The 26,858-nt window shown below is 40.8% G+C and overlaps 2 protein-coding genes across 6 annotated transcripts in view; both read left to right on the top strand.

Annotated features, from left to right (window-relative positions):
• Positions 1 to 21,081, top strand: part of Steap2 (STEAP2 metalloreductase) — a 30,687-nt gene extending 9,606 nt beyond the window's left edge. For 3 of the 5 annotated variants that reach the window (XM_029534875.1, XM_029534876.1, XM_029534877.1), the window contains exons 2-7: positions 1,427 to 1,552; positions 1,790 to 2,311; positions 7,106 to 7,633; positions 8,965 to 9,129; positions 11,433 to 11,580; positions 12,399 to 13,785. In XM_029534875.1, the coding sequence (XP_029390735.1) occupies positions 1,823 to 2,311; positions 7,106 to 7,633; positions 8,965 to 9,129; positions 11,433 to 11,580; positions 12,399 to 12,616 (1,548 nt within the window). In that variant the 5' untranslated portion in view covers positions 1,427 to 1,552; positions 1,790 to 1,822 and the 3' untranslated portion in view covers positions 12,617 to 13,785. Of the gene's footprint in view, positions 1 to 1,426; positions 1,553 to 1,789; positions 2,312 to 7,105; positions 7,634 to 8,964; positions 9,130 to 11,432; positions 13,786 to 21,001 lie in introns of those variants that run through there. The other 2 variants (XM_029534878.1, XM_021190602.2) reach the window with 2 other exon arrangements.
• Cfap69 (cilia and flagella associated protein 69) overlaps positions 20,850 to 26,858 on the top strand; it is a 69,057-nt gene continuing 63,048 nt past the window's right edge. Inside the window, exon 1 of the mRNA XM_021190454.1 lies at positions 20,850 to 21,182. Coding sequence (XP_021046113.1) covers positions 21,060 to 21,182 — 123 coding nt within the window. The 5' untranslated portion in view covers positions 20,850 to 21,059. The remainder of the gene's footprint in view (positions 21,183 to 26,858) is intronic.

Raw genomic sequence — 26,858 nt, 5'->3', positions numbered from 1 at the left:
CACACACACACACACACACACACTACAGTGAAACAGTCTCATTTATTAGGCTAATTTTTATTCCTAGCCACACCACACTGTTAGGGTCCAGTTAGAACTTGCCATTAGAAATACTATGTGATTAAGGTCCAAGCATGTTTATACAAGTGTTGCCCATTAATAGATATAAATATTGTGGCTTACTGAGATATATTTTTTAGGTTCTAATGTATTTATATACTTCTCCACACTCTGGTTTAGAGAGGTCTAAACTTGTTCTATTTGTTTTTTTTTAAAGAGGCAGATAAGTTATTAACTTTTCATGTTTTTAGTTGGAAAGGCCTTATTATCATGATTATTACATTGACCGGTTTTGCAGTTCTTCCATGAGAGATGCTGTAGTGTATACTGAATAGCTCAGGACTGACTGGTGGGGATCTCTGGCTTTTCTGAGTAAATCCAGTAGCGCTTTTCCTCCTCAGGTAATTCGAGTAAGAGACAGAGATGGTAAGTTGGCCACCCTTCATTTGGAGATGAAATGGGTGTTGGTTTCATTAGGAGCCTTTAACTGCAGATTCCCAGGGTAGTCAGCCCTACAGTGATGTGATGTGTAATGTGAGGTTGGCTTTGTAGGAGCAGGTTGCCAAGGACTACCTGAGAGCCCAGAATTGCACTGAGGGAGAGTGGATAATTACACTTCCTGACTTGAAAGGCGTGAAACAGACGTGTAATAGGTGTAAAGGTGGTGCATTTTCTCCCTTCACGGAATCTAAATTAGACATTAAGATCACTAAGTACTGCTGAAAATCAGTGAAATAGCCAAAGAATGTCACCATTTTAAATAGTGGAGCTATGTTATGGGATACAGGGAGATTGATAAGCTATCTGTGGTGTTTAGCTGATTCTTTAGTAGGTTGTTGTTTTTCTCTTTTTCTTTTTGTTTTATTCTATATTATTTTATGACACAGGGTCTGTGTAACCCTGAATGGCTTTGGAACTCACTACATAGACCTGACTGGCCTCATACTCTTGTAGATCCACTTGCCTCTGCCTCCTGAGTGCTGGCATTAAAAGTTTGTGCCACCATGCCTGGCTCTTACTAGATTTTGATGCCTGCTTTTCTTTAATATTGTTTGAATAATGGCATTAATTTTATTGTTGGATGTTTTGTCTTAGCCTCCTTTAAAATCTGTAGTTAATCAGGTATATATATGATAGCTCATAGACTCTACCCCCAGATGATTGTCTAGTTTGGGTTATATTGCATAGAAATTTGTTTTTATGGGTTTTCTTCTCTCTCTCCCCCCCACATCCCCCCCCTCTTGAGATCAAGGTCTTTTTCTCTGCTTCTGATGTCATTTCTGATTTGCCACCTGATGTGTTGATCGCATGCTTGCTGGAGCTGATTTTGACAAACATTCTGAGTGAAATTCCTTCTTTGCCGTAGGCCTTCCTCGCTACACATAGGCAATTCCACTGTCCAGCAGCATCTGCCACACTCTTATAGAAATGCAGCCTCCGGAGCCTCCCTGCAGACCCTCTGAGTGAGAAGCTACATCTTAAGGTCCCCCAGGTATTTGTATGTGCCCCCATTTAGCTGACCGATCACCTTTCTGTTCATTTTTCTATTTCTGAGATCTGCTTTAGCTTACAAATTGTGCTTGCTATGTTCTGGGCTACATAGCATGTCAAAATATTTTGTTTTTAGAGACGTAGGACATAATTACAGTGTATTGAAGTTTTTTTTGTTTTTTTTTTATGTTTGTCAGTGGGTTTGGTTGATGAACAGTTTTTTTATTCTCTCTTTTAGGACATTCCTGGTGATCTTAGAAGAGTCTCTACCATGGAATCCATCTCTATGATGGGAAGCCCTAAGAGCCTGGAGACGTTTTTGCCTAACGGCATCAATGGTATCAAAGATGCAAGGAAAGTCACCGTGGGGGTGATAGGAAGTGGGGATTTTGCTAAGTCTCTGACCATTCGGCTTATTAGGTGTGGCTACCACGTGGTCATAGGAAGCAGAAATCCCAAGTTTGCGTCAGAATTTTTTCCTCATGTGGTAGACGTCACCCACCATGAAGATGCTTTAACAAAAACAAATATAATATTTGTGGCTATCCATAGAGAACATTACACCTCCTTGTGGGACCTGAGACATCTGCTTGTGGGCAAAATCCTCATTGATGTGAGCAACAACATGAGAGTAAACCAGTACCCAGAATCCAATGCCGAGTACCTGGCTTCACTGTTCCCGGATTCCTTGATTGTCAAGGGGTTTAATGTGATCTCAGCTTGGGCACTTCAGCTAGGTCCCAAGGATGCCAGCCGCCAGGTATGCAGCCTTTGATTTTATTATTTGGTATTTTATAGTCAAGTAAATCAAGTTCTAAGGCATTTTAGTGATGGTCTGAAAACTGTGAGAGATCACATGAGGACTGCATTCCAACCTTGTAAATGCATACCTCTCTTCACAAAAATGATGTAGAAAATTTGATAAAATGACAATAATTTTTTTTCCTGTAATAACCAGTTAATTAAAGAAAGGGTGATTTAGCTGATGTGTCCTCTGATGCATTACATTAATCCTCCAGAATTTTTAAAGAATATAGCAAGTGTTTTTATCACACACACACACCCTTTCCTCCTCTCCCTTCCTGCCTTTTTGTAGACACTTGGTAACACAGCATTCCATCTCTGAAGGGGAAAGGACTTTATATACTTGGTAACACAGCATTCCGTCTCTGAAGGGGAAAGGACTTTATATAACTCTTAGGAACCTTCGAGAACGGCCTTTGTATTTTTCATGGATTAAGCTTTTATAGTGTATCGAGTGTAAAGTCTGTTGAGCACAGACTTTAAGCTTTGGGGAAGGTGGGCAGAGGTAGAGTGGATTTCTCAGCTTTACTCTCAGCATACAAGTCTAGTTCAGTTTGTGAATGACGCAGATGGCAGGTTCTGTTAGTGCTTCTGGAATAAGATCATCTATAGGAAAACACATAGGTAAGGCACGTTAGAAGTCCTCTGGAGATGTACTTAGGTATTAAATCTCAGGGTTGCGGTAGAAGGGCCTTCTCATTTTTGTTCGTAGAGACAGTTAATTGTGGGGCTGGAGAAATGGCTCAGCACTTAAGAGTACATACTGCTCTTACAGAAGACAGTAGTTTGGTTCTCAGCACCCACACTGGGTAGCTCACAACCACCTGTAACTCCAACTCCAGGCCTCTGAGGGCACCTGACTCATGTACACACACCACATACAATAAACCTTTTAAAAAGACAGTTAACTGCATCCATTACACAGTAAATGTATTACCATTTTATGCTATGCATTGTGGTCATGAAGTCTATATGGAGTACTTTCTATCACCAAGACTCAAGTGCCTCAAGGGAGATGGACATACTTTGCCCACTGTTTCAGAGGGGTCAGTCCATCACGGTGTGGGGAAGTGGTAGAGTGTTGCCATTCATGTCATAGAGGGAAGAAAACAGAAAGGGCAAAGCCACCGCTCTGCTGCCATTCTCTGTTCTCTTCATTTAGTCAGTCCAGGACCCCAGCCCATGGGACAGTGTGCCTGCCTTCGGAGGAGTCTTTCCTCTCCATTTAATCTGTGCTGGAATGCCTCTCAGACACACACTGGAGTGGCCTCATCTTCACTTAGGTGATTTCAAATGCAGTCACATTGACAAGATCAGCCATCACAGTGACCATCCACTTTCAAGCCTCTCTGTTTCTCTTTGCCTCCTCCTTGATTCCAGTGCTTTGAGAGTCATCCACGCCGGCCTTAAACTGTCACAGTCTCATCCCTCAGCCACCGAAACACTGGGGCTATGGGCATAAGCTACCATCCCTGGCTCAAGTATTTGAAACAGTCCGTGATTCCCCCAAGGTTTCGCCCACTGCTCTGGACTACTGATCAGACCCAGCAAGCTAAGGCTAAGCAAGTGCTTGAACACAAGCCAGACTCTAGCTTCCAGAGACTGTCGTTTCTTATTTATTTATTTATTTTTTAAAACATATCCTGTAATGTTTGGCAAATTCAAGCCAGAGCCTATCAGAAAAAGTTAGCATAATCACTTGCTCATATTCATGATCACTTTAATTTTTAAGGGAATAAAAAAAAAAAAACCCTTGTGGAACAGTGATTAAATTCAAATTCAGAATGAGCTTCAAGCTCCATCACGACAAGAGCCATATAATTGGTACTTCATAATGCCTGTGCCCTTAGTTTTGCGTGTCTCACTTGTAGATCTAGATTATTAAAATATGTCCTCATTTACGGACTATTCTCCAAATAAGAAACCAGGATTTGCTCTACCATTCCACACCTGCAATAAATCAAGGTGAATGCTTCCTTTATTTCTTTGCTATAAAAGAATCCCCATTTCAGAAATCCGTATTTGTTCATTATTCATCAGGCTATCATCAGCTGAGATTCAAAACCTGAAAGCTGAGCTCTGTATTGTCACCCTTGTGGGAATAGGCAGAGCATGCAAACACTTCAGTGTGGTCTCTTTCAGAGTCTGGGTACACATATCTTCAGGGATATATTTGGAAATTTGTTTTTCTCAAACATTTCTAGAGACTTTATACCAATATATATATATATATTTTTTACATGAATGAGATCATCTACCTGTCTACAGCAGTAGCTCACTCCAGACTTGAACTTGGGGCTCAACAGATGCTCACTGAATTTTCAACTATATTATAGTACCAGCAAGGTTTTAAGCTTCCTCACCCTACCTACCACATCATTAGAGTTCCTATAGAGATGGTATCTTTAGTCTTAGAAATGGCAGTTCCCAATGTGTTTAAATTAAGCCTATAAAATCATTGTTGTACTTGTGAGAAATATAATTATCAAAAAAAAAATGAAAAAAACGTTCTGTGCTCACTAATGAAATAGTGTACCTGGAATTGTTGAAGTGCTTTACAGGTACTTAATGACTTGGCCTCTGACCCTAAGATTTACAGGGAGCTTGGCATCATGGCACAATTTGCACATTTTACTTGCAAAGGCCACTGCCTAGAGGCTGCTCATCTGCACTCTTGCTGGATAAGGAGCAAAGGGTTTTCCACCATTCTGCTAGGCAGAATCTCTACATTCCTAGCATTAAGAGATGTCCACGGAAGGAAGCAAGGGGATCCAGCCTTACACTGAGAAAGCTGGGTTGGGGGATGGCAACCCCATAGGAAGAACAACAGTATCAACTAACCAGGACCCCTGGGAACTCCCATAGACTAAGCCATCAACCAAAGAGCATATAGATGGGCTGGTCCATGGCCCCTGGCCCATAGGTAGCAGAGGGCTGCCATGTCTGGACTCAGTGGGAGAGGATGTGCCTAATCCTGTAGACTTGATGCCCCAGGAAAGGGGGATGCTTCGGGGGTGGGGTGGGGTAAGGTGGTGGGAGGGTGGGAGGGAAATACCTTCTCAAAGGCAAAGGAGTGGGGAGATGGGGTGAAGAACTCTGGGAGGGGGACCAGAAGGGGGGGCAACATTTGAAATGCAAACAATTTAACTAAAAAGAGAAAGAAAGAAGAAAAGAAAAACATCTGGGCTGAGAGGAGATGAGCAGGTAGACCTCTGGGGAGGGATCTGCCTTCCTTTGCAGCTGCTGCTGATCCTGGTGCCCTAGAAGAGCAAGCGTCCCTCCTCTTTCAGCAGCCCCACTGCCACAAGGACCTCTTGGAGCCTTCTGGGTTAGAGCTAGAGTCTCTGTACTTTATTTCATCATAGGTAGCAAAGGCTTTCTAAATGTTTATTGCAGAATTTTAAGTCTTTTAAGATACTAATAAATTTAACCATAATGTGACACTTAATCTGGTACAACCACTCTGGAAATCAGTTTGGCAGTCCCTCAGAAAATTGGACATAGTACTACTTGAGGACCCAGCTATACCACTCCTGGGCATATACCCATAAGATGCTCTACCATGTAATAAGGACACATGCGTCACTATGTTCATAGCAGCCATATTTATAATAGCCAGAAGCTGGAACCAACCCAGATGTCCTTCAGCAGAGGAATGGATACCGAAAATGTGGTACATTTATACAACGAGTTCTACTCAGCTATTAAAAACAATGTATTTATGAAATTCTTAAGCAAATGGATAGAACTAGAAAATATCATTCTAAGTGAGGTAATCCAATCACAAAAGAACACACATACCATGTGTGTGGTATATCCATGATCAGTGGATATTAGCCCAGAAACTTAGAATACTCAAGATACAATTGTCAGACCACATGAAGATCAAGATGAAGGAAGACCAAAGTGTGGATTGGATACTTCACTCCTTCTTAGAAGGGGGAACACAATGCGTGGAAGGAGATACAGAGACAAAGTGTGGAGCAGAGACTGAAGGAAAGGCCATCCAGTGACTGCCTCACCTGGGGATCCATCCTATATACTCTTAACAAACCCTGACACTATCATGGATGCCAACAAGGGCTTCCTGACAGGAGCCTGATATAGCTGTCTTCTGAGAGGCTCTGCCAGTTCCTGACATATACAGAGGTGGATGCTCACAGCCAACCATTGGACTAAGTACAGGGTCCTCAATGGAGGAGCTAGAGAAAGGACCCAAGGAGTTCAAGGGGTTTGCAGCCCCATAGGAGGAGCAACAATAAACCAACTAGTACCTCCAGAGCTCCCAGGGACTAAACCACCAACCAAAGTGTACACATGGAGGGACCCATGGCTCCATGCATATGTAGCAGAGGATGGGAGGAAAGGCCTTTGGTCCTGTGAAGGCTCAATGCCCGGTATAGGGGAAATGCCAGGACAGGGAAGTAGGAATGGGTAGGTTGGTGAACAGTGGGAAAGGGGATGGGATAGGAGGGTTTTGGAGGGGAAACCAAGAAAGGGAATAACATTTGGATTTTAAATAAAGAAAATATCTAATAAAAATAAAAAGAGGATATTGTTTTAAAACTGATACTAATACCTATGGTAGAATTTACTTTAATAATTTACAGTTAATAATCATCTATTTCTCCATTCACTTGCATCATACTCAGCCGGTAAGCAACGCCTGGCAGATTCAGTCGACTTTGTGATTGAGGGTAGGACTTTTATGAACAGCAGTGGTAACCATCCTTTTTGGCTTTTCTTCTAGGTTTATATATGCAGCAACAATATCCAAGCTCGACAACAGGTTATTGAGCTCGCCCGTCAGTTGAATTTTATTCCTGTTGACTTGGGATCTTTATCGTCAGCCAAGGAGATTGAAAACTTACCCCTGCGGCTGTTTACTCTCTGGAGGGGGCCGGTGGTAGTAGCCATAAGCTTGGCCACATTTTTCTTCCTTTATTCCTTTGTCAGAGATGTGATACATCCGTATGCCAGAAACCAGCAGAGTGACTTTTACAAGATTCCCATTGAGATTGTGAACAAAACCTTGCCGATCGTCGCCATCACCCTGCTATCCCTGGTGTACCTGGCTGGCCTCCTGGCAGCTGCGTATCAGCTTTATTATGGCACTAAGTACCGTAGATTTCCACCGTGGCTGGATACTTGGCTACAGTGCAGGAAACAGCTGGGATTGCTGAGCTTTTTCTTTGCAGTTGTCCACGTTGCCTACAGCCTCTGCTTACCAATGAGGAGGTCGGAAAGATACCTGTTCCTCAACATGGCTTATCAGCAGGTACTGAGCATGCTCAGGATTTATCTGGCCCTAGTGTGATGCCTTCATAGGAACTGTGAAATCCGAGTTAGGATAGTATAAATTTATGTATGCTTTTGAATGGCATTTTCCCTTTGGCATATTTGGGAACGGGAAAGTGTTTCTGTGTTTTTGAGATAGGGTCTCTTTATCGGTGGATAATGCTTTTCAGTATAGCTGTGTAATACTGGAAAGGAATATATTTGGGAGGGTCTTTGGTTTGGTTTGGTTTGGTTTGAGACAACGTCTCACCATGTAGCCCTCACTGGCCTAGCACTTTCTATATAAACCCACTTCCCTCAAAGTCACTGAGCCCTGCCTACCTCTGCTGGGATAAAGACAGACACCCCCCCCCCCCCCCCAGTGGACAGGTATTTGGTTAGAGCTTTTTCAACATAGAAGCCCCAAAGGCTCTTCCAGGATGTTGGTAAGGGTGGCTTTTTAAAAAATAAGAATGTTTTGTTATCTAAAACTGGACAAAGTTAAGATGGTATTTAGAATGTATTTTCTTCCACCTATAGATACATACTTAAAATTTCAACTGAAGGAGTCCAACTCTTGATTTATGCTCCAATTATATTGTTCAAATTATGTAATTCTACAAGTATTCACTATGCAGAGTGCCATAAATTCAGTTAAGTCAACTTGACTAATGTGTATTAGCAACATAAGGAAAAGATTTTTGGAAAAAATACTGCAAATCAATGAAGCTGTTCGGAGTTTGGAAGGTTTATTAGTGGGGTAATTCAAGTGGACAGATAATTCATCTCCAGATCCTTAGCCTGAGGATTTTTTTGGTTTCCAGGAAAGAAGGGTAAGAAAGAGATATTGGCATCGGATGATGAAGAAGGTAACTTTGAAGTCCCTGCCTGGCTTCTAAGTTAAACTTAGTAGAGCATACCCCAAACATTCAGCTACATGTATACCAACCTGTAAAAGCACCTCAGAACTGAGCCTAACTACAAATTCTTTTTTCTGTCATTTGGGAACCAGTCAGCTGCCATCCCCTGGTCTTGAACTGTAGTAGTGATTCACTGTGAACCAGCTGCCGTAGGCTTAGCCCCACCCCGACCCCTTTACATGCTTGAAAAGGAGGGCATCTTAGTCCTGTTCTGATTTAACTCTCTCTCCCCTTTTCTCTACATCTGGAATAAGAACAGGTTCTCTTTAATGGTTCTTTATGCTGAACTAACACTATTAATCCTAAAGATGATCATAAATGTCCTGGTTCTTCTTCGACTGAGAGTAAACGATGTGTAGAGTCAGCTAACGTTCTACCAAGTAGAGGAAATTTGTATTTGTTTTCTTGTTAGGTTCACGCCAATATTGAGAATGCTTGGAACGAGGAGGAGGTTTGGAGGATTGAGATGTACATCTCCTTTGGCATCATGAGCCTGGGCTTACTGTCCCTGCTGGCGGTCACTTCCATCCCGTCAGTGAGCAACGCTTTGAACTGGAGAGAGTTCAGTTTCATCCAGGTATGATGGGGCTTGTTTGGTAACACACTGAGGGGCACAGAATGTCATTATGTTCAATGGTAAGTATGTGCCATCTAAGAAGAGTGCTTTGGAGGCCATAATTTGCACATCCAGTTCAGATAACACATGAACCTGAAGGCCAGTTTAGTAAGTGAAAGGCCAGTACATCGTTACATAGCATCGTCTATCATGTTAAGAATAAAGAGAGAAGCCGGGCGTGGTGGCGCACACCTTTAATCCCAGCACTTGGGAGGCAGAGACAGGCGGATTTCTGAGTTCGAGGCCAGCCTGGTCTCCAGAGTAAGTTCCAGGACAGCCAGGGCTACACAGAGAAACCCTGTCACAAAACAAACAAACAAACAAACAAACAAACAAAAGAATAAAGAGAGAAGTTGGCTTAGGTCAAATGTAATGTTGAAAGTTAATTTATTATTAGGCAAATGAACACACACGCGCGCACACACAATTACAAGCACTGTCACACTAGGTAAGTATGCTAATGGGTCATGACAACCAACTGGATTTGTGAATCTTGTTAATGGGCTTTAATGTGTCAATCACAAACTAATGTACAAAAGTATTTGTAAAGAAAGTCAAAGAACGCTTGAGTTCTTTAAAAAGCTAAATGTTCATCTCCATTAATATCTGTATAACACAATTTACATATTTAAATACACACACACACACACACACACACAAAATTTGGATTCTAGTTACATGGCCACGATCTGTACTTTCTGATCCAAACAGTGTATAGTACAATATATACAGTGTATACAGTAGAGTCATTTGGCAGTATACTAAGTTTTTGTCCCTTGCCTATTGAGTTTTTTTTGTTGTTGTTGTTTGTTTTATTTATTTTTTGGGTTGTTGTTGTTGTGTGGGGTGAGAAGGTGTTACAACAATTTATCTATGTGGTATTGGCTATCCTGGAATTTCCTGGAATTTGCTCTGTAGACCAGACTGGCTTGAAACTCAGTAAGATCTTGCCTTTGCCTACCCAGTGCTAGGGTTAAAATAAAGGTGTATACCACATGACTGGCTACTTTAGGGAAGTTCTAAAAGATATTTTTATTCTTTGAAAATGACATACATGTATACAAGTGTCTTCCCTGTTGACACTCCCCATGCAGAAATCTTACTCTAATCAAGGACAACCTTTGTCTAAATTTGTTTTCTCCCTTTGATCACACCTGAAAGGAAATGAAGGCCTTCTGATAGAAGGTGCTACATAGACATCTGTCATCACAAAGTTAGACAAGTAATTGCAAACATCTTGCCTATGAGAGAGCTGACATTTTCCTGGTGAACTTAGACATTACGTCACTATACTGATATAAACGAGTTGTCAAAGTAAGCAACCTTAATGTAATAATTTAGGGAACTGAAAAATGGTAATAACCTTTTAACCTATAAAATGACCCACTAAAGCATTTTTAGTCATCTCATTTATCATGGTCATGTTTGAATTGTTACCCACATTACATAGTAATACTCTTAAGTTTTAGCATGTTTTCTTATTAACTAGTATCTGTTTGTAGTGTGTGTATGTGTGTGTGGGTGTGTGTGTGTGTGTATGTGTGTGTGTGTATTCAAAGCAATTGTTCTTTAGTATTTAATGTTGTATATATGGTTATACACACGCCTGTATACATCTGTTTTTAAACTGTCATAGTTTTATACATAATATGTAGCAATTTGGATAATCTCCATTACTAGTTTGCTTGTTTGTTGAGACAGGGTTTCACTATATTGCCTCAGGCTGGCTTTGAACTTGTAGTCCTCTTTCAGAATCCTCCCTAGTACTGGGATCACAGTTGTGTGCCACAGTGACAGCTGTACAAACCTTGATAAAGCACATGGACACCATGCATATCTATACCATTAGAGAAAAGCTAGATGCTCTGATCACCACTAATCCTAGTAGTAGAATCAGTCCAAAGATATAATTCAGAATGTAAGAGGTCTACAGAGGTATTATTTATAGTTAAAGTTAAGATCAGAATGATCAACACAAAGAATTCAAATAAAACATCACACAAAATTCATGATGTGTTTTGATAGGGCACGGAAAACCTTGTGATATAATGACTTAGTGAGATTATTCAGTTTATTCAACGTGATCTGATTTGTGCAAGATTGCTACCCTGTAAATAAGTGTATAGTGGATTTATGCAACTGCCTTAAGTTGCCCAATTCAGAAGACAGTAGCTCACCGAAGATTGAAAACTCAAGAGGTTATCTGCAGAGGTTGTCATGTGGGTGAGTAATGGACCTCTTCTCTCTTCCTCTCCCATCTCAAGTCTACGCTCGGCTACGTCGCCCTGCTCATCACGACCTTCCACGTGTTAATTTACGGATGGAAGCGGGCGTTTGCAGAAGAGTACTACCGCTTTTACACACCGCCAAACTTCGTCCTTGCCCTCGTTTTGCCCTCCATTGTAATTCTGGGTAAGATGATATTACTCCTCCCATGCATAAGCCGAAAGCTAAAACGAATTAAAAGGGGCTGGGAAAAGAGCCAGTTTCTAGATGAAGGCATGGGAGGAGCGGTTCCTCATCTGTCCCCAGAGAGGGTCACAGTGATGTGATGACAAGAGGTGCTCACAGAAGCCACACACACTTCCATCCATGCCATTACTTTAGGCCCTCGCCTTGGTCCCTGTCAGCAGGCTGTCGATTGGCGGCCCTGCAGGCCCTGTAGCCTGAAACCTGCAGTGAGATTTCAGCGGAAGGAGAGATTGGATTCTCTTCAAGTTAATTTTTATAAATGTCATGTTTTTCCAACATGCAATTTTGTAGTCCACATCTATTGTTACAATCTAGAATTTTCCTTTGTGCAATTCTAACACTGTTGTTCTTTTAACCATATTGCATAGTTGGGCACAAATATTTGTACTTAATAATACAGATGAGATATAATGTTTAGAACACTTGGCAGTACAGCAGAATTAGAAGCTTTTAACATTACTCAGTGGATATGCTCTTTCCCCGAGGCTAAAGATTTTAATTACTATCCAATTTAAGGAGCAGAAATGCATAATCATATATTATTGAGAAGGGGCACATCACATTAGCATCTAGGGTACTCAGGAGAAATCTTAGGCTCTCATTAAAAATGGGACGGGAAGGATGTCGTCCATTATACACAGCAGTGTGAGTATGTGAGCACGAATTAAAGACAAATGAAAAATTGTATTTAGCGTGCACTGGAGACACAACATACCAATGCATAACTCACGGGAGCTTTGGTTTCTGTCACATTACAGAGCTGTTCCATTTTCCTGTTTATGTCAATCAGGGGAAGGATCTATCCACACTTGACCTCCCAAGCTGGTACTCCGAATATAGTACCAACCCCAGGAATTGTGGACCTGTCCTTAATTACAATGAAAGTAATTGTCACACGTCAGTCTGTATTTGTTACTTTGGCAAGTCACCACCCTTTCTGTGTGGGATTTTATCGATATCCACTGAGGGAGTATGAAATGGTTCTAAACGTTTGCCCTATTTAATACTTACAACAAACCCATAAAATAGTTATCTTCATTTCCCATATGGAAAACTGAAAGACAAGAATTAAATTTGGCTGAGGTCACACAGTGAGCAGCCATCCTAGGGAGTCCTCTGTCAGGACCCACGGCTTTATAAACATCAGTATACACAACCCCCACCTCATCTCCATGTACCACATTCTCGATGCCGGCCTCGATGGTTCCTTTCCTGTATAGTCATTGGCAGTCTTTGGAATATGTCAGGTGCATCAAAGGATGTCTAAAAGTATATCAGTCATAATTTTATTATTACTTGTGGGTAGTCCATAGTTGCTTGGAAACCCATAGTAGCACAAAGCCTCCCCGTGCAGTGCAGGACCGAGCAGGGAGAAGGGTCATAACAGTGTGGATGAACTATTGAGATCCTGCAGCTCTTTAACATTTCCCATAAGGTGGCCATGTCCTTTCTCCTTCTGAGAAGCCTCCCTCCCTTTACTGTTGTTCATTAGGAAGCTGTTTTTAAGCACAAAGGATATTAGGACAAGTGGTTAATTATAAATCTATATGATTATGTGTCCCTCTTCCTTGTAAACTGCATTTTGTTCAAACATTAGGATATACTTACTACATTTTCTCCATCTGTTCCTTATTTATTATAGTAAAAGTTCTAGACAAGATGTAATTGTGTGTATTCTTCCTAAAATTGTATCGCCTCTAAAGTTACCTACTGACTTGAATCCAACCATCAGAAATAAAAGGACTCTTATTTTTGTGGAACCTATCTTTCCCACCAGTGTCTGTTTTCCTATCCTTGCACCATTGGCCTGAGAAATAGCCCACTACTCTTTGAAGTTGTCTTCTTGGCCAAATGTAATATTGAATACCTCATCTTCATTATATTAATCATAATCAATTTTTGTAGGGATTCAGTACATTCATGACTTTTAGCAGTAAATACCAACAAGCTGAGTGTGGTGGCACATGCCTTTAGTCTCAGCACTCAGGAGGCAGATGCAGGCAGTTCTTTGTGAGTTAGAGATGAGCCTGGTCCACACTGTGAGTTCCAGGCCATCGTCGAGAGACACTGTCTAAGTACATACATTCACGCATACATACATACATACATACATACATACATACATACATATGCAGTGAGACACTGTATAGTACATACATACATACATTAAGTACATACCAAGACACCATCTAAGTACATGCATACATACATACATACATACATACATACATACATACATACATACAGAAGTACGAAGAGAGACACTAAGAACATCATACATACATACATATATACATACATACTGGTACTTTCATGAACTAGTGAAAAATAGCAATGTGTTTTTAATACTTGCTTACTTTTTGAGCCTTACTCTAAGGCAATTAAATGTAGAAATACAATGAAATATTTCTAAAAGTTAGATGATTAAAGTACATTCTTATGCATATGATAGGAAGCCTGTAATATAAAATTACTGCTAATTGGACCTTTGAAAATATGAAATTATGTACAAGCTATGAATATAATTTCAAATGACACTTTTTCTTTGGAACGCTACAAAAATGGAATAGCTTGAGTTTTTAGAATGAATGTAATATAGTCATTGCAATTCTAAATGCTGAAAGGCCTGACCTCTGGGATGGAGAAGTCTGACCCCTGGGGTGGGTGTGGGGTCAGAGCATGGACTCATTGTCCCCTGACAGACACACTTGTGGTCTCCTTCTTCCCTTTCACTGTCTCCGTCTCTCCATGTGTCTCTATGTCACACACACACACACACACACACACACACACACACACACACACACTGAAATATCATTTAAAACTTTTAGGGGCGGAGAGAAGGTAGGGAGGGTTTAAGGGACTGAAAATGTGTTTCCTAATGTTTGTCTTGAGAAGTAAGAGAGGAAATGATGGGAGGGTAGAAAACAGAACTTGTCTCAGTCCTCTGTAATGACAGCCAAATAACTTTTCCTATGAGGGAAAAACCCATATAACATGTATCATGCTACTTAGCTTTTGTGCAGATTTCTTCTCTCCTTTATCAAGAATATTTAAAACCACATTTAAATATAAATGTTTTCATCCATTTTAAGAAGATACGCTGAAATTTAGCTCAGATAATCTCTATGAGCTTTCTATTTAAATTTTAAATTATAAAGTATGAGTAAATTATGATGATTTTTCAGAGCTAATTATTTTGTACATTACAGAGGGCACTGATGAGTTCATGTGTAACTGCTGGATTCTTGTAAATAAGCATAACTTCAAGTGTGACTGAAGAATTTTACTTTCAAAATTAATTATTAATTTGATAAAAAATATGTTATATGTTCCTACTTACAGTTTAGTTATGAAAATTATTTTTTAAAGGGGCTCCAAGCATATATTCAACCTGATATACATAGTGAGTTCCAGGATAGCCAGGACTATATATAGATAGAAACCCTGCCTCAAAAAAAAGAAAAGAAAAAAAAAAAAAAGAAAAAGAAAAAGAAAAGAAAGAAAAGAAACAAAAATGAATATATTCAATTTTGCTATTATTTATCTCTTATGTAAATAACAAAAGTCTTACTTTAAATTTTGTATGCCATTAAGCTACTTAGTAATATATTCTGTAATGTTCTCTCCCCAAATGAGGCTTACTTATTATAAAATTTAGCTTTTTCATATGGCATTTAAAATATAAGTATCATAAATATAATTCATAATATATATATAAACAGCTAAATATACCTGTATAAATCTATAAAATCCTGTTTTGAAATGTGCAAGCAGACTGAAAGACAATAGAAATTGTTCTGTACATTCATGACAAAGCAATACCACCCACAGTGTAAGGTACCTAGTCCACTGTTATGGTTCTATGTGATGTCAGGAAAATGAGGTGCTCAACCTTCCACTGTTCTGAATTCAGCAGGGACAAGTTCCAGCATCTATTCCGTCTCTGTAATTAACTCTAAATGAAAGTGTAGCCAGTTTAGTGGAAGCTATCTGTTCTTGTGAACCCCAGGAGTGAACAGGCTCTTCCTTACTTATGAGTGTTATAAAGTACTCAGTTTTTCAGGGGTCCTAGCCATATGATAAAGCAGGGCTTCTGGTTAACCTGAGATCCATACTAGGAATTGTTGGATTGTTTTTAACTTTACAAAGCACTAAATTTCCTCTCTGCACTGATCCACAAGGCAGGGTGACTAGTTATCTTCCTGGTAGCTTAGGGACTCTCCTGTTGACTAAACACACAAAGAAAGGCAGGTGCTCTGTCCATACTTCACAGATGTTCGTCCTTCACGGTCTTTTCCTTACCCTTGAGCTGCTGAGGACTGCCTTCACAGTCACTCCAGGAGCTAGGTGTCCTTGTGACTAATCTCTGTGACTCACTGAGAGGTGACGCTGGGATGAGTGCTGGTCTCTGAGGACTCTGCTCGAAGGAACTTGGTGTGTGTTCTTTGTGGGACCTCGGTCTGGCTGACAAGGCTGTGGATAAACAACTGTCCCCAGAGGGTCAGGGCAACATGCTGAAAAGGCTGAGGAGAGGCGAGCGGACAGACAAGCCTCTGCTTCTCCCTGCGTTTCAACCATTATAAATTTAGGTTTCTAGGTTCCGTGAAATGTAAATTTTAGCCCTGCCAGTTCTTTCTCACAATACAAATTTAACATTCCTGAATAGGTTAGACTGTAATCATCCTGAGTTTTAAAAGATTTTAAGGGATAATATACAATTTACATTAAAATTAATATTCTGTTGTTAATTATACTTTAGTTTTTTTCTCCATCTTTCATTAGCTATTTTGTATTGACGTGTATAACTTTCTTTGTGTGTATTCATTTTTGCTAAAGGCCTGTATCCTGTAACAAGTTACTGTTAAATTATACACCATGATTTTATGTCATTCTCATAGATCTGCTTTATAAACATTTCAATTAAAAGTATTATTTAATGTTTTATTCATTCTGCTTTTCTATCTTACTGAGTAATTTGAATGTTCCACCTAATATTTTGGTCTTTGCTTTTAAAAGGACATCCAGAAAGCACTCCAACTGATAGCTTTGTTAGGGCAGGGACTCTGTTTTCACAGAAGTGGTCATTGAGGAAAATTCTATTTAATGACAATTATCTCATTTTATTGAGCATTTTAAAGATGAGGATACCTACAATATTTAAGCTATTCTGTAAGATAGGAGTATAGTGTTTTGCGTTGCTAAGTGTCTGATGTCTAATACAGCTTGTTCTACAGCAGATATTTAAAGAGACACGACTCATTTCTATAGAAAATTATACCATTCCTCTCTTCTGTACCTGTTTCTTCCTGCCTGAGCCTCACGTTGCTCATCATGACTGTCTTCCCTTCTTGGCTTGCCTCCTGTCCAGTGGCCCAGAGCTGCCCTGTCCTCCTCAGGAGGAGTTGCTAGGGTGCTGCCACCACCGGTGTCACACTGCTTCATGTGGAAGGGTCCCATACACACAGCAGAGCAGGAGAAACGGGCTCTGCATGGATCTACATGAAGAAGCTTGAGTGCGTATCCTGACAAGGTTACCAGAAGAGGATTCTCAGTGAAAACTGAGTTACAGGCAAACAATAAATAGCCTTTTACCATATGTATTTTAAGAATGGGACACGTATTCCGTGGCCTTTTTATTTTCCTAATATGGCATCCCGAAAGAAGGGTAAACCCTGACTGAGGAGACACAACATAAAATTGCACTAGGAGATCTACCCTCCATTTCTTTCCTCTAGATGGAATGTTCCAAAATGCAATTCGGCAGACCTTCATGGCAATACCCTATAAATGCAAGCACTTAACTCTACCTGTTCCAAAGCCGGCTTTAGCAACATCTATCTACTTTTTTTCCTTTCTCCTTCCCAGGAATAACAGTCCCAAGTAAAGTGATGCCCGCTGCGTGTTCATGGGGGGCTCAGGAAACAGGCAGGCTCAAGTGGAGCTGTTGACTGGCAAATGACGTATGAAATCAAGTGATCTTTGCAGTTGTAGGCATCTGACCTCGCAAGCTCTAAATCCAGATTGCATTGAGAGTGTCGATGACAGATTCATACCGAACAAATGCAAAGTAGTAGGTATTAAATTAGCATCGCAATTTACACACGCTGGAAATTATCAGTATTCTACAGGTGATAATACCAATCTTGCTTTAACTAAACATAGTGTATTCTTCACTCTGTTCATAAGATTTCTTATTTTAACTTAAAAAGGTGGAGAGATCATAGGGGTGAGATATCAAATGGGTGAGTCTTAATCCAATATGACTGACATCCTTTTAAGTAGAAAACAGACATGAACAGAAGGAAAACCACATGACAGAAGAAAACAGCAAGCCAAGAAAAACATTCTACACAAAGCTTTGGTCTTGATTTTCCAGCCTCCAGGCCTGTTAGAAAAATCTTTGATTTTAAGCTACCTGATCCATGACATTTGTTGCTGCAGACTTCAATAACAAATGCAAGGACTATGGAGTCAAAAGAAGTGAGGTAATTTATACAACTTGACGTCATTGGAATAAGCATATCTAGTGAATCCTACTTTACAATAAAGACCTGTATCTAGGGGCCTTCATTTTACCCTTCACCATGTAAGCACAGTACATAGTTGATAGTTCTAAATGTGCAGGAATGTTTTCACGTCATAGGGATACTCCTGTGTCAAAAGCTAAAGAGTTGATCTGGTGGAAGCAGGTCTTTTGTTTGCTTTTGCTTTTCTGTCTGGTGTTATAAATTTATTTCCTCCGTGACTGCATACTTCATTTGTCCTCTACATATGAACAGTTCCCCTGGCTTCTACTTGCACTCCGAATTCCTATGGATGCACTTTTGATTTGAGTATCTGACTGCAGGGGTAAGCTGTTCTACTTGTCTCTTCTGTTCCATTTGTCATGTGTAAAAATGTCTGTCAGAGGTGAATAGTTTGTAGGCTGGCAACTCTAAGTCAATATGAAAAAGGCTGTTTAAAGTGCACAAATAAATTAAATTCCAGCGTTCTTCTGCTAGAAATTTCCCCCATAGCTAACCTATATTAATAATATTTAATATAATGCTATAAAAGTTCTCTAAAACAAACTACTTTGTCTCAGTAGGTAATAATCTTTGAACACTTAGGACAAGCAACATTGGTTTAGAGAGAATTAAATTCATATATCACTTAAAATACTTACAAAATGTTCTTAATTCATGATAATGAATAAGTGCAGTTTTGCTAACTTACTAATGAGGCGCAGTGAAAAAATGGGAAGAATTATATTAGTATTGAATTTGTTTATTTAAGTCTATGTTTAACTTCGTTCATTACTCTAAATGTACACATTGTACTTAGGTTGATATATGAAAACTTTGTTTTACATGTACCAGTGTTTCTAAGAAGCACCCTATCCTCATGATGTTACATTCTGCCGAATGGCCAATATACTGAAACATTGAAACATTCCTATTCTCTGAGTAGACCTTATTTCTCCAGTTTCTCTACTATTAATTGATCTTTTGTTGAAGTAATTGGACATCTCAGTAGTCATTAAACCTTTTATCCATCTGTATTCACCTGCATTATCATAAACAGGGATCAATGAATAGTAATTAAAATGAAATCTACACATTTAAACAGTCGAAGCTCTTGAAAACTTAAACCTTGATGCACTTCTAGGGAGAAATGTACTGAAACAAATAATTGTAACCAAGTCAATTGGCAAATAGAAAAAGCCCCAGCCAGTTGTTTCTTTGTTTGTCTTTTGAGATAGCTAACTTTGGTAAAACTGTTCCAAAACAATAATAACAACAACAACAAAATACTTATCATGAGCTTCTTAGTTTTTATATGTACACTTGTTAAAATGGGCATTATTTATACCAGGAGGTGCAGAGTTCTGCATTCCTGACTCGCCCCTAATGGCTACGCAGTTAGGAAACCCGTGAAAACCACTTTGAGTAGCAAGGCTCTAGAATGCTTAATCTGGATAATTTACAAAATTCTTTCATTTTACCTTAAATCAAAATCTAACCCTTGACATTTTAATGAATACTTATTGAGTCCCTACTATGATATTGACTAGAAGGACCTTTAGACCAACTACATCAGCATCACGTGGGAACGCCCTATAAAGGCAAACTGGAACAAGACAAGGTGTTCACAAACATGCCTACCTACATCACCAGCATGTCACAGGTTGGGGACACAGCCACACCTTCGCTCAGCAAGTGAGCAAATTAGTGGCTATGTACAAATTTTTTGTTTGTTTTTTGTTTTGTTTTTTGTTTTTCAAGACAGGATTTCTCTGTATAGCCCTAGCTGTCCTGGAACTCACTTTGTAGACCAGGCTGGCCTCAAACTCAGAATTGCCTTAGTCTCAGTAGCATAACACGGTTGGGCTGTTTCATCAATACATTCCACTAACTATAGAGTGAGCACCAAAAAAAAACAAAACAAAAGACAAAAACAAAACAAAACAAAAAAAGCAAGCCATTCAGCGTGACTTCCCAAACAACAGAAGAAATACAGGTTTCCTAGGAAAGATCAGCCCAGGCTGTTTTCCTAGAGAGTAAGCCTCCTGAAGATGGTGGCACGAAGTTTGTACCCTATGAAGAGATCACAAGGTGACTGAGTATGAAGTGCGTGAGAACTTCTGTCCCTCTTGCTTCTCAACCTACTAATGAATAAAATATATGCTTATCGTAGAATAACAATTACAAAGCTGGACTGTTGATTTGCCAAGTTGGAGAACACATCCTGTGAAGAATTTCAGTGTCTTTCTCTGGTTGCAAAATGTGAACTTTCCACCCCGGGGCCATACTAGACACCCAACCACTCTACTGCTCGAAAGATTTTCAAAAGTCGTACAGACTTTTCAAAAGTCGTACAGTTTGTCTAACTGTACAGTTAGGCCACTAAAGTACATAAAAAGATAAAAACCTGGGAAATTAAGCTACACTGACTGGTCCTATCTCTGGAGAAAGGGTAAAGTGCTAGGCTTTCAACATTATGCCAATCACATCCCTCAGAATGCATCTCACCTCCAGCTCTTACTCCTCCGTCCCACACAGGCACTTATTAAGCAAGGGCCATCGCTGCAAGACAGAAACACTAAGTGCATACCGCGATCTCAGTCTCTGGTGTCCTTTGTCTCCCGCGCCGCACAACCGCAGACCCTCTTTTTGGTGAAGTTTGGCTCTCCCAGCTTCCGTAGGCCCCGCCCCTAGCAACGCTCGGGCTTGTGTTAGCAACTGGAGCGCGCTGTGTGCCTTGGTCCTCCTGTGGGCACTAACAGCAGTTGGATGTCCGCTATGTTGCAGTGACGGGGGTCACGACCGAACTTTCGGGGTCTTTCTCTTCCCTAGCTCAGCAGCGTGTTTTCTGCCAGGGCTCGTGCATCCCGTGGCCGCGGACGCATCTAGGATCTCAGGCTCCCACCCCAAACCATGTCCACCGCGGAGGCCTTAGCCACGACGACCGAGGCCGCCGAGGCGGGCGGCAGGACGAAGACCGGCAGTCCCCGCACAATCCCGGTGTTTGGGGTGGCGATCCCGGATGGGGAGATGCAGGTACGGCCGGGCTGTGCAGCAGGAGCGGAGAAGGGCATGAGGCTCCAGGGCAACCCAGTGGAATGAGGACCAGAATGAGATTTGGGTAACCTGTGGGATGGAGATAACGATAACCCAGCTGGTCCCTGGAGGCCTTGCGGCTAGTGAAGGGGGGCTGGATGTCGTCAACCAATCTGTCTGGGGACTCTAGCTGCGTGGTTCTCATAAAGGAAAAAAAACAAAACAAAACAAAACAAAACAAAAAACAAAAAAAACCCCTGCTCTTTCAAGTGTGGCCACGACAGGAAGTGACATTGATTTGATAACTAGATCGCTGTGGTGGGTTTTTGTCTATAGATCCATTATAAAGTGGCGTTCCCTGGGTTTATTTCCTGCTAAGTTGCCTGCTACTGAAGCTTGCTTTCACAGGTAGGGCAGATGCTGTTTGGAGAGCTGGGCACAATTTTCTTTGTTGTGTTTATATTTGTTTTCGTGTTTGCTGTTGTTATAAATGTAAAGATTATTAAAGTTGGGTTGAGGAACCTCTCTGCATTGCCCCCACACTAGTAGTGTGGGGTGCAACTATGGGAATTCCTCTTGAGGCGTCACAACTCCCAGACTGCGTCAGGAACTCTGTCTCCTGTGGCCACATCCTGGAGCCTTGGAGAGTTACTTGGGAGCAGTCAGTTGGCTGGGACTACTTCTGTGGGAATTGGGTTGAGCTCTCTGAGGGCACTCACACATTTATGCCAGCAGCCCGCAGAGTAACAGTACTTTTACATAAAGAGGGGATGCCAGGGGAATTTACCTAATCAGTTTTGTGGCTGTGGCGGTATTCCTGTACAAAATCGGAGACGTGTAAGCGATCACAGCTTTCCACTCTCTGGGCTACAAGGAAGCTAGGCATTGCCACTATACAAAAGTAGGTGAGTTTGACTCTCATTTTTCTTTGGGCAAAGATTACATGACACAGACAAACGGGTTTAAAGAAAGACGTTCAATGGGTCATTGCAAAAGAAAAACAAGTTTGTGACATAGGAAGTAACATAGCTAGAAGTGTTGTATTCATTCTTGTCTCTCCTTCTATGAGTGTTTATATTGTTATAAAGTACTGAGAGAATCAAAAGGCAGTTTCTTCCTAAAGAAATGGAATAGAAAACAATTCAGAATTAGGAGAAATCTCGGTGATTTCTCATTCCTCTTGGATGTATTGTTTGCAGTTGCTTTTACAAATAAAGTGTCTTTAAATCCACCAGGAATGAATTGTAGCCACCCAGTTTCTTTACTCACTGTGGGGCCTAGTGTTCCTAGTAATACTTAACCTTTAGTATGGTAACCTTTAGTCCTCTGTTCAAGTCAGCAGAGAAAGACCTTTGGACGCTTAATATCTCCAGTCCATTCAAAGCATTCCACTTTTGCTTGTACTCAAGAAACAGCTAAACCATTCCACCAGCTATGAAATCAAAGAGACAAGGAGATAATAATGGCGATTAAGTTGGAGATTCTGATAATACTGATGTTCATTGTGTTCTGCTTAGTGAAGGCCTGGAGACTGCTCAGTGTATATGGGTGCTAGATAGCCTGCCTTCCATACCCCAGAATCCATCCACGTGTTCAAAGGGGATAACTGACTCCTCAATATGTTCTCTCACCTCCACACCCACCTCCCTATACAAAATAAATACACACCTAAACACCTTTTTAAAATGTCAGTTGTAAAGACTGTGTACAGCTTAAACCAAATGCACATAGAAAGAGTATATAGTGCCCCATATACCGAGATATTCATTCTTTATTCAGGGAGGCAACTAAAGCTTGGGATATTTGTCATTAAAACTCATGGAGTATCTGAAATCTTAAAAGTAACAGCTAAAGATGTCCTGCTCTACAGATGCTATTTTTTTCTACCTATGCTTCTAAGGGTTATTTTATTATAGACTTTAGTTTGAAGCATTTGAGTCTCCCTAACATGAATATTTTGAATGCTGTTATGTCCTTGTTGTGATTTTCATAACTTGAGCATTCTAACCTTATTTTTATAAGAATTTTGACTCTGCCTACAATAATGATTATTAAAGCTTTAAAAAAAACTATCTTTCCTTTAGATTTCCAAACAATAGAATCCTACTAAAATTTAGTGATTAGGTTTTCCCATTTATTTATTTGTTTAATTTATTTATTCACTTTACATCCTTATTACAACCCCCCCCCTCAGTTCTCCCCATAGCTCCTCCTTCCATTCTTCTTTGACAAGGAGAAGCCTACTCACCGCCAAACACCACCCCAAGGTATCAACTTACCCTAGCACATCTAGCAGAACTAGGCACATCCCTCTCCCACTGATGCCAGACAAGGCACTTCAGTAGCAGAACTGGATCTGCAGGCAGGCAGCAGTCAGGGACAATCCCGCCTCTGCCCCCTACCCCACACCTCCCCCCTCCAGTTGTTGAGGGACCTGTATGAAAACTAAACTGCACATCTGCTACATATGTGCAGGGGCCCTAGGTCCAGCCCATGATCAATTTTTATTTATTTTATTTGGCGAAGTTGCTTCTCTTTTCTAACTTGTGTTCTTCACCTGTGAAAGAGATCTGTAACGGTCTCTCTCCTAAATTATTTTAAGAAAGATTTGTGAGTCATTTAGCACCATGCTCATCACACATATTGTAAGGATTCGTGTGGTTATTATCGATGGCTCTAATCACAAGTTCTTCTAATTTTGTTCTTAATAAACTCTGATGATGTTTACGGGGCAGCTAAACCGATTAGATCTGATGCTGTGAGGTTGCTTCTCTAGAAATAGTCCCAGGGCTCTTAGCTCTGTTCAAGAAGATAGGGACATTAGGCACTAGAGGCGAAGTCCTTATTTTCTAAGAAAGCGGATACGCACAGCAATGCAGTTTTATTGAACCAGTGGAAGTCATGAGCATCTAATTGATTACCCTTGGTCTGTTTCAGATCTGGTTCTAACAACCTCCATTATTCTAAAGCATTCCAAACCTCTTTAGAGCAGAGCTTCCCAAACCCAGTGTGTGCATAAAGAGAATGGGGATCTTACAAAAGTCAGATTGGATCCTGCAGCTCAGGGGTGGGATTTCATGTTCTCATTTCCTAGCATGCTCAGGGAATGCTGGTGCTGTTAGTGGAGGGACCTGTTTCCCAAGCTGAGTAGCAACTCTTAGTGGATGATAGCAGGAGGAGGATATAAACAAATTAGTTTCAAAACTAATTCCTGGAAAGGTTGACAGGAATAGTTTCCTGTGCTTCAGATTATAGAACAATAGCAAGGAAACAAAATTCTAGCCCTCCCCCAGCTAGATCAGGTAGTGCTATGTTGTTAAAAAAAAAAAGTGAGAGGCTCCAAGTGGGGCTTCCAAAGACCTGCTTGCTCACCTTTCCTCTTTGCTGACCACAGATGCCATTAAACCCAGGCTCTCAGTCCTTTTGGCCTGTGCATTGGGTTACATCTCTTCTCTGCAAATCTATTGTCTTTAGACACCATTTCACACTTTGTTATGCTTCCCCAACCCCTAGAACATGTTCAGTTTCATTCAGGATACTGTTGCTTCCCATATCTAATAAGATTGCCTTTAAAATGACTTAACATCTCTAGCTTTTTTTCCTATTCTATAAAAACAGCCTATATTTGGTAAGTGCTCCTCATTCCTATATGACCATCACAGTCTTCTAGGAAAACATTTGGGACCTCTGGGCGTATCTGGACCCTCCTGCACATCTAATCTGCTATAATCACCAACATGAGACCGCAAAGTGTTCCCTCAAGTCCCACTAAAGCACCCGCTTCCCTAAGCTGGTGCTGTCTAAGCTCATGCTGCTCCCGAGTGCTTCCGTTCTAGTTTTCCATCTGGATCTGATGCTCTGCTTCACTTCATCTCCATGAGGACAGAATCTTATTTGTCTTTTTCTGCTGCATTTTTAGTGTAATACCCAGCAAAATACCAAACAAATAGGAGGTGATAGTACATAGTTAGAATGCATGGCCACTTCTCTTGTACACTTCTCTAATCTCAACCTATCTTCAGGGACTGCTTTCCTCAGACCGGATGCATTTCCTGTTTATTTTCATCCTTATTTATCTATCCCTTCAGGAATAGTTTTAGCTTTGAATCATGCCACTTCTTACCTAATTATAGGTTATTTTATGTTAGTCATTGCATCATTTTAGATGCTTTCCATTAGATTATGTCTTCCTTATGGACAGGAATATAGTTAGGTGCCTTTCCCCGAGCTCCTTTACTCTGGGTTCAGAGTAGAAACCTAAGTCCTAGCTTATGAAGATCTTTATAAGCTAGGCCCAGTCACTCTGACCTTCTGGCTTCTCAAGTTTGCCAATTGCTCCAGCCCCTAGGCCTTTGCACGTACTGTGCCCACTGCATGGACATTATCCTTGCTTTATTCACAGGTTATTTTCTCATCTCCTCTAACATTTTGCTGAAACGGTACCCTCTCTGTGAGTCAGCCCTTCACTGACTACTGGGTGCAAAATTCGACTTCTCAAACAAGCCAGTACTTTATAACCATTTAGTTTTCTCCAGAACATTGTCATCTTACTCTGTACTATAGAACTTGCCGATTATTAAGTCCCCCATAGAATATTGTTTATGTAAGTGGATTTTTCATCTTCCATTTTCATGTCATTAGCATCTAGAACAGACAGTGTGTTCAGTCAACTTTTTGGCTGTGATTAGTTGTCTAATTTATCCTAAACCTTCGGTGCCCAAGTTTCATCAGGAGTCTGGATCCTCATACCATTCTGCATCTGAAACATGATAAGCTTTGTTATTCAAAATGGAGTCCTTAGTAAGCAGCACAGCATGACTGGAGACTTGTGAAAGAGCTCACGCTGAGCACTGGCACAAACCTTCCTAGCACTGTGCCTCTTGTCATTCCTCAAGGCGACACTCTTTCCTTCTTCCCTGCTCAGCATCCCATCACTTACTAATCCTGCAAACTCAACCTCCTGGGTGTCTGTTTCTTTTCCATTTAGTTATTTATTCACTTTACACCCTGACTGCAGCCCCCCTCCAAGTCCCACCCTTACCAATCCCTCCCCCATCACTACTTCCTGTTCTCCTCAAAGGGGGGGAAGTTCCTTTGGATACCACCCTAGGACATCCAGTTCCAGCAGGACTAAGCACTTCCTCTCCCACTGAATCCCAACCAGGCAGTCCAGGTAGGGGAAGGAGATCCAATGGCAGACAACAGAATCAGAGACACCCCCCCCCCAATTGTTTGAGGACCCACATGAAGACCAAGCTGCATATTTGCTATAAATGTGTAGGGGGCCTAGGTCCATCCCCTGCATGCTCTTTGGTTGGTACTTCAGCCTCTGTGATTCCCCCAGGTGTGTTGACTCTAAATCTTGTGGTGTCCTTGACCCCTCGGGCTTGCTCAATTCTATCCCCCATTCTTCCTCAAGACTTCCTGAGCAACCCCTGATGTTTGACTGTGAGTTGTTGCATGTTTCCATCTACTGCTGCCTCTTGGAGACAGTTATTTCAGAAATTATAACACAAAAGGCTACCCTGTTTGTCTGTAGCTACATCTGCATCCATAAAATCTGAAAGAAAGAAAGAAAAAAAAAAAAAAACAGGAAAAGAGAAAGAGAAAACCGAAGTAACCACAGCTGGCAGACACTGTTAAAACTGTATCTCCACAGCTGGCAGACACTGTTAA

The sequence above is a fragment of the Mus pahari genome, chromosome 2 (genome assembly GCF_900095145.1).
Source record: "Mus pahari chromosome 2, PAHARI_EIJ_v1.1, whole genome shotgun sequence".
NCBI lineage: Eukaryota > Metazoa > Chordata > Mammalia > Rodentia > Muridae > Mus > Mus pahari.
The sequence above is the reverse complement of the archived record's forward strand: the minus strand, read 5'-3'. Positions and strand labels throughout refer to the sequence as shown.